The sequence below is a fragment of the Mastomys coucha genome, unplaced genomic scaffold, assembly GCF_008632895.1.
Source record: "Mastomys coucha isolate ucsf_1 unplaced genomic scaffold, UCSF_Mcou_1 pScaffold7, whole genome shotgun sequence".
Classification (NCBI taxonomy): Eukaryota; Metazoa; Chordata; class Mammalia; order Rodentia; family Muridae; genus Mastomys; species Mastomys coucha.
The window spans coordinates 92,010,218-92,018,836 of record NW_022196913.1 but is presented as its reverse complement, the minus strand read 5'-3'; the positions used below and the strand labels follow the sequence as shown (position 1 = coordinate 92,018,836).

General features: G+C 39.6%; 1 protein-coding gene across 6 annotated transcripts in view; it reads left to right on the top strand.

Annotated features, from left to right (window-relative positions):
• Positions 1-8,619, top strand: part of Samd12 (sterile alpha motif domain containing 12) — a 451,523-nt gene that overhangs the window by 173,404 nt on the left and 269,500 nt on the right. For 4 of the 6 annotated variants that reach the window (XM_031358000.1, XM_031357996.1, XM_031357998.1 and 1 more), the window contains exon 3: positions 1,707-1,836. In XM_031358000.1, the coding sequence (XP_031213860.1) occupies positions 1,707-1,836 (130 nt within the window). The remainder of the gene's footprint in view (positions 1-1,706; positions 1,837-8,619) is intronic. The other 2 variants (XM_031358001.1, XM_031357997.1) reach the window with 1 other exon arrangement.

Below are 8,619 nucleotides of genomic sequence, written 5' to 3'. Positions count from 1 at the left end.
GAGAGGAGAGGAGAGGAGAGGAGAGAACTGGAAATGGCTCAAGCCACAACCAGTGGCACATCTCCAACAAAGATGTACCTTTTAATCCTTCCCAAAAAGTTTTCCCACCTGGATACCAAGTATTGAAGTGTAGGAGCCTATGGGAGCCTTTTGCATTCAAATCATCACACATCATGAAATAAAAAGTGAAAGCCTTATTTGTAATTATTTTGTATGTGATGATCCAAGGAATCATTTAATTAAAAGCATATTAATAAAAAGTGTGATCTAAGTATTGCCCATTCCCTTCCCTTTTCTCCATTTCCTGGTGAATACCTCATTATCTGGTTCATTCTCCCTTAATACTATTTTTCTTAAAATTGGGACACAGTGGATGAGTAATTCAAACATTTTTAAAAACAAACTAGATAACACTATAGAAAATACATTTTGTCTCATTATTTCTTTGCCATAAGTAAAGGTTAATAATAAGTAAACAAAGAATAATTGCATGCTAGACCTAGTATTTTCTTTTGAACATTCTAAAACTGAAGCAAGTCTTTCTCAGTAAAATACAAATAAAATATTAACAGGTGCTTGGAAGATATAATTCACACTCCTGCCAATTTAAGGCCTTCTCCTTGCCTTAATCTAACAGGTTAAAAGAAGAATATAAGAAAATAATGTCTGGATCTCTGTACCAATGAATATATTTGAAAGAATTCTCAATATTTCAACCCTACTCTTTTGGCAAACACTGATCCAGAATGATAAAAATAAACGTATTGACATAGGTGGTTTTACCTAGCCTAACCCAAGTTTCTGGGATCCATAGGGGAGACAACAGAGCCACAGCTCATTAATAAATAATGTAATCCACCATTTATCAAAGGCTGAGCCTTTCACACCCTGGCTTTTAAAATTATTTTTATTTTTATGTTTCATTTGTTATTATTCAGTCTCCTGGAAGATCCAGTGAGCAGTAAAAGGCCTTGACTAGTTGAGTTCTACATAAAGCCTAAAGATTCCCATTATCTTATTACCATTCCCCACATGCTGGCAGAATTGACTCCTTGCTTTCTCACTGTGGCATGACTAATGTTCCTGGGCTTTACAGGACCACCCTGAGTCTAGAGCCCCCAGGCAGAGTCGCACTTTTTAGTATGCTGGTATCTAAGTCCTCTAACATTCAGTACTGAAATAATTATCCTCACCTGCTGAGCCAAGTGCTATAGTAGGCACCAGGGGTTTCAGGAGGAGACCTAGACACCTCCAGCAAACAGAGAAAAGCATTTGGCAATGCCTATTTTACCCCTAAAGCTATAGGAACTTGCTTAGCAACCCTATTATCTTGTTGCTAGAATATTTAGAAAATACTGCTTCCTAGAAGTTTTCCCAGCAGAAATAATAACCCCAAGAACAGGTAAAATTTTACATTGCCTTTTCTTCTTGCATCTTACTCTATCTCTCTGCCTCTCTCTCTCTCTCTCTCTCTCTCTCTCTCTCTCTCTCTCTCTCTCTCTCTCTCTCTCTCTCTCTCTCTCTCTCGTGTGTGTGTGTGTCTTCAATATTGAGGAAGGTTGCAGAGGTTAGGGGAAAATAAGAGCCACATATTTCTCTTCAGAGAATTCAGACTATGGTCTTTACCAAGCACGCTAGGATGTTGAACATCAAGGCCTTTCTAGGCATGGGGCAACATTAACACACACTTCTTTCTTTCTCCACAGTCAGCTACAGTGAAGCTGTCAAAACCAGTGGCCCTGTGGACCCAGCAGGATGTCTGCAAGTGGCTGAAGAAACACTGTCCAAATCAGTATCAGATCTACAGTGAGTCATTCAAACAACATGACATAACTGGTAAAGTCTGCAGAATCCAAGGTTTCTCTCATTCCATTCCGCGACCCCTCCCATCATGATGGCCTTTCCCTACCCATCACAAAAATCTTCCTCCTGAAGTTTCCTGGTAGAACTTTGCTTTAAAATAGCAATCAATTCCAGATGGCATAAACCATGATATTGCATGAATCAGGTAGTTAGTAGATGATAAGTAGATTTTGAATATCTAATGCAAATGTGTGTGGGGCAGGTGGTTGGTGGATCTAGAGTAAGCAAGAATGCATCAGTCCTGGTGAAAAGAGAAAGTCATTCAATCAACTTGGTTGGGGATTTTGTGAAGATGCAGAGTTTCTATGGGTGAGAATCTTTCCCTTTTTTCTCTCATTAGACCAAGCGTATTGACTTTTCTGACTGATTAACTACATATGTGTAACTAATGATGTAGAAGAGTCAATAGTAGAAAGTCACTTTCCCTGACAAACCAGGCATCTCCTGTCATACAAAGTGAGGCCCACTCTGCCTTGTCCTTACCCAAGGGTGTCTAAGTTTCTAAAGTGAAGGTCTCTCCCTTACTGTCATTGAGATAAACACATTTAAGTCATATAGTGAAACTATTTTTCTATCAAGGGTATTAAAGCTTTCCACTGAAGGGATAAAGAAGGATTTGGAAAGCCTGACAGTGGTGGCACATGCCTTTAATCCCAGCACTTGGGAGGCAGAGGCAGGAGGATTTCTAAGTTTGAGGCCAGCCTGGTCTACAGAGTGAGTTCCAGGACAGCCAGGGCTATATAGAGAAACCCTGTCTCGAAAAACCGAAAAAAAAAAAAAAAAGGGATTTGAACTCAGAAAAGCAGGACGGAAGAACATGCTGTTTCTATCAGCAGGGGATGACATGGGCAAGGAAGTGAATATACCCACCTTCATGTCCACCACTACAGCAGGAAGAACATATCTGGATTTCAATTTCAACTCTGTCTGGACAAGATCTCACACCTCCTTAGATAAAACTTGGAGAAACATTCTCAGAGTGAATTCAATGGCACCCTTGAGCCATGGAGAATCAAGTTTGAGGTAGATCAGATTGAGGGGAGGGTGTCATAAAGAGCAGTCCCTGCCGTGGCTATCTTACGTACTTCATTCAGTGAGGAAGGTTATCATGAACTAGGGTTCTAGACACTCAAGATTTTTGAAAATGTGTAACTGGATCACTTTAGAATCTTGCAATTTAAGTAATGAGTAATTATACAATAAAAAGGTCCAGGTTTATCTCAAGCTGATTTGATAAAGTATGAGACTCTAATTTAAAAAAAGAGTCATTTTCTGTACATCCCCCAACCATTGTTAATGGCCCTTTAGAATGAAATTCCTAAAATCCATAAGGTAGTGAGGACACATAGCTTTGAAGTGTCTAGATTTCATATTCTATCCTTTGTCTTAAAGTATACATATAAGAAAAGCCCAAAGAAGGTCTGTTGATCCATGCCAAGAGTGATCAGTCCTTTAGTGTCCATTTGCTTGATCGCAGTTATCTCCTTCAGATAAGGGTTGCTTATTGTCCCTTAATTCCTGCATGATGGTAATGACAGTGCCTCTTCACAGTCTTACGTGAGAGCAGCGATAGTTCTTATTAATTGTGGAAATTATGGTATGTGCTCAGGAGACAGATGTGTCTCATACAAGGAAGATGAACAGTGCCCTCAGAGTATGTGACCTCAGCGTTGAGGAAATAACCAAGTATTCAGCCAAGTGACCTGACAAAGGAGTGAAAAGTAGGTGTGTGTTCTACCGCTGCCACATACCTCTGCTCTGCAGAGGATCTTTGGAATCTTGGGTATCAGTAAATCACCATAAGGCTGAGTTCAAGATAAAACTGCTTACTCCAGGAAGGTAGCCCACCTCACTTCTCTTTATCCAAAATAAAGAGAGTCTTATAATATCAGAGTTGTGAAAATTAAATGGTGTAAATAAACCACCAAGCCAACCCTTTTACCTGCAACACTGTGTTCTTATTTATGTCAAGTCCTATCTGCATGGGTTTTTTTCAAAAAATAAAAATTAAAAATTAAAAAAAAAAAAAGGGGGAAATCCCTGAGTTCTAAGACCAGCCTATTTTCTGGTAGGCAAAGAAAGAAGGGAATTATTTGGAGACTTGTGGGGGAGACAGAGAGAGTGATTTCATATTAACATTTGACCCACATCTTTTTTGTTATTCACCTATTGAAAGCCACAGAACACCATTCTCATCCCTTGAACTCTGACCTCTGCTCCTTCAGGATGAATGTAGTGGCTAAATCATCCCAAGTCCCACATGGCCAGAAACTAACTTCCAGAATTGGGACCAGGCTGCAGAATCTGGCTCCAGATGATGGTAGAAGTTATTGGAATGCCAGCATCTTTGGAGTCTGTGATGATAATCAGGGAAGAACTATTCATAAAAACTTAAGATGCGGGGAGGAGCTGAGTGAGGGGACACTGGGAGGAGAGAGTGGACTGATACTGTGATGTAGAGTGAATAAATAAATTAATGGAAACAATAAGATGGATCTAGGAACATACCTAAGTTTGTAGAGCGCCTGCCTAGGCCACACAAAGCCCTAGATTGGTCCCCAGCACCACAAAAAAAAAACAAGTGTAGTGTCACACACTTATAATCTTATCATTTAGGAGGTAGAAATGGGAAAGTTAGAGGTTTGAGGTTATCCATAACTATTTATGGGTTACAGGCTAGCTGGGGATACATGAGACGTTATGTCAAAACAAAACAAAACAACAACAACAACAAAAAAAAAAACAATTAAAATGTAGTGTCATGACAAACCTCAAGATCCTGTGCAGCCAGGAAGCTGTTGCAGGAACAGGACGACGCACAGAGATGCAGCATTACAGTGCAATTTTTGCAAATAGCTCAGTGAACTGGAGTCTGCTTCACTTTTTTTACAAGAGAGATAATTCCAATACCTCCCTTGTGGTATTACTGAGAAAGGTGACCACTATCACAGGACACATACAATTAAATGTGGACTGGTGCCGTTTTTCTGTGTGCTGTACTGATTTCTGAGAAAGCAGACCACACGTATAAGCAGTGTTGAATTCATCTAGCTCTATTATCCTGAACACTGGGAAAGGAGTGCCCGAAGGGGAAACAAAATAGTCTGGGCTGGTACATACACTGTACTAATCTGAAAGGCTATGAACAAGATCATTTACCTGTCTGCTGAAGGATGCCGTTCATTTATTTTCCTTAAAACACAGATAAACAGTTTCTCACTCACTAAGGAAGCATGTTCTGTCAATGTAACGTATAAATACCCCTTGATTTTGAGGTCGCCAGTGCAGTGAACTTACCTAAAATTAGCATGTGTTCACTAGACTGAAGGGGAAAAGCAGTAGGTGGGTTTCCTGAGTCAAATCCTCCTAGATGTGCCTGGCCCCAACCTTTAAAACACAGTAGCTGCCATGATGTAACACAAGAGAGACCCCATCAGTAGCATGAGAAGGAGGCTTAACTTAAAGGGTCATTGGGAAGATTAACTGGGGAGATATGTGTGAAAGGCCAAACTTAATGCCGAAAAATAGTGAGCATCCATCCATCCAGCAAGTATTTATAGAGCATGTACCGCTCAGTGAGCTTGAAAAAAAATGAATAAATATGGTAATTGGTGATCCATGGGGCTTGGGGGCGGTGGGCAGTGTGTGTCCGTAAAATAGTGTGTCACACCATTTGCATTATCTAATTCTGACTGTAGGGAGCTGGTTTGCAGCTCTGGGTTGTAGAGAACTAATAGTGCACTAACCTCCCACTTTTGTCTGCACTTTGTGTTAATTATTAATTTTAATTACTAATAGGATATTAGTTACTGATGATTAACAATACTCTGAAAATATTTAGTGGAAAATTCTGTGTTTTCAAGAGATCTCATTCACCTGACTTTTATTGTACTGTATTGTGTTTTATTGGTTATTCTTGACAATCTCTTCTTTGCCCAGTTTATAAATTCAGTTTGGTCACGGCTATCTGCAGAGGAAAATGCATGATGTTTTTAGGGTTCAGGATGGAAGACTATGAAATATTATCCCTGGAGAAAAAATAAGGACTTTGGTAGAACAAATTTTTAACTGTTTCCACCCAAGTTATGTCCCACAGAGGTTTGCTTCACTTTCCAGCCTCTATGGAAAAGTGCCTTTGCGTTTACTCATTGATTTCAGAGATCCCAACCCGCAACTGTGTCTGCTGTTGGGTTTTCTTTTAAATTAATTTTAGCAGCTTGCCAGTTTCCTCAATTATGAATCAAATAAAAATCTTAAACACATACTAATTTTGTATGAGGAAAGGACTCAAACTTTTTTTTTTTAGACAAGATCCCACCAAGTTGCGCAAGGTGGTCTGAAACTTGCTAGGTAGACATCCCTGGCCTCAAGCTTACAGCCTCGCTTCTCCCTCAGTCTCTGAGTGCTGAGACTACAGGAGTGTGCCCATTAGGCCCAGCTTGATTTTAATGTTCTGTTTGTTCTGTTTGAAAATTACACATAACTTCTTGAGTTCTTTTTATATTTTAGATATTAGCCCACTATTGGATGTAAGGTTGATAAAGATCTTTTCCCAACCTGTGGGTTGTCATTTTGTCCTATTCAAAGTATCCTTTTGCCTTACAGAAGCATTTCAGTTTTATGAGGTCCCATTTGTTGATTGTTGATCTTAGAAAATGAGCCTTTGGTGCTCTGTTCAAGAAATTTTCCCCTGTGCGGATGTTTCTATTAAATGCAGCGTATCTGATTTTATGTGGAGGTCCTTGATGTACTTGGACTTAACCTTCGTAGAAGAATAGATCAATTTGCATTCTTCTACATGCTGACCACCAGTTGAATGAGCACCATTTGTTGAAAATGCTGTCTTTTCTACTGGATGGTTTTGGCTTCTTTGTCTGAGATCAAATGACCATAGATATGTGGGTGTATTTCTGGATCTTCAATTATATTCCATTGATCTACCTGCCTGTCTCTGTAAAAATACCATTTGATTTTTGTCTCTATTGCTCTGTAGTACAGCTTGAGGTCAAGGATGATGATTCCCCCAGAAGTTCTTTTATTGTTGAGAATAGTTTTCACTATCCTGGCTTTTTTTTTTTTTTTTTTTTTTAATTCCAGATGAATTTGAGAATTGCTCTTTCTATCTCTGTGAAGAATTGAGTTGGGATTTTGATGGGGATTGCATTGAATCTATAGATTGCTTTTGGTAAAATGGCCATTTTTTACTATGTTAATCCTGACAATCCATGAACATGGGAGATCTTTCCATCTTCTGAGGTCTTCAATTTCTTTCTTCAGAGACTTGAAGTTTTTGTCATACAGATCTTCCATTTGTTTGGTTAGAGTCACATCAATATATTTTATGTTACTTGTGACTATTGTGAAGCATGTTGTTCCCCCAATTTCTTTCTCAGCCCATTTATCATATGAGTAAAAGAAGGCTACTGATTTGTTAGAGTTAATTTTATATCCAGCAACTTTACTGAAGTAATTTACCAGATGTAGGAGTTCTCCAGTAGAATTTGGGGGTTGCTTATATATACTATCATATCATCTGCAAATGATTATATCTTGACTCTCCCCTTCCCAATTTGTATCCCTTTGATCTCCTTTTGTTGCCTAATTGCTCTGACTCAAACTTCAAATACTATATTGAATAGATAGGGGGAGAGTGAGCAGCCTTGTCTTGTCCAAGATTTTAGTGAAGTGAGACTCCAGAGAACCAAATACCACTATGAAAACATGGAGTACATAGCTAAACAAAGAATTCTCAACTGAAGAATCTTGAATGAGCTGAGAAGCACCTAAAGAAATGTTCAACATCCAAATCAAAAGGACTCTGAGATTCCACTTCACACCAATCAGAATGGCTAAGATCAAAAATACAGGTGACAGGAGATGCTGGCAAGGATGTGGAGTAAGAGGAATACTCCTCCATTCCTGGTGGGATTGCAAGCTGGTAAAACCACTATGGAAATCAATGTGGCATTTTCTCAGAATATTGGAAATGTTTCTACCTGAAGACCCAGCTATATCATTCCTGGGCATATACCCCCAAAATGTTCCAACATATAAGAAGGTCACATGCTTACTTATAATAAGCCTTATTTATAATAGCCAGAAGCTAGAAAGAAACCAGATGTCCCTCAACATAAGAATAGATACAGAAAATGTGGTACATTTACACAATAGAGAACTACTGTTCTGCTATTAAAAACAATGACTTCATTAAATTAACAGGCAAATGGATGGAGCTAGAAAATATCATCCTGAGTGAGGTAACCCAGACATAAAAGAACTCACATGGTATGTACTCACTTACAAGTGGATATTAGCCGCCAAACTCAGAATACCCATAATACAATCCACAAACCATATGGAGCTTAAGAAAAAGATCATAGATGGGTGAACAAAATAATCACAGGGTAGAGGGAGGGAGGGACCAGTGAGGGAGAGAAGAGGGGGAGAGTTAAAAGGGGGCAGGATCGACAACACCCAGAGGAAGCTCCACTCCCAGGTGCTCTGACACACCCAGGATCAGAAGTGAGCAGGAACCAACATCTGTCCCAACACTGGGACCAGTGGGACCAGGCACACATGAACTCCACCAGCCCAGTGACTCCAGTTTCTTCCAGTCTGTCTGGGTTAGTGTTCTGAGCAGACCTTGGGCACAAGCTCTGTAGCCAGTCCCACAACATACAGAGCAAGTCACATTCCCAGGTGATCTAACAAGCCCAGGATCCCAGGATCCCAGAATCACAGGATCACAGAGACAGC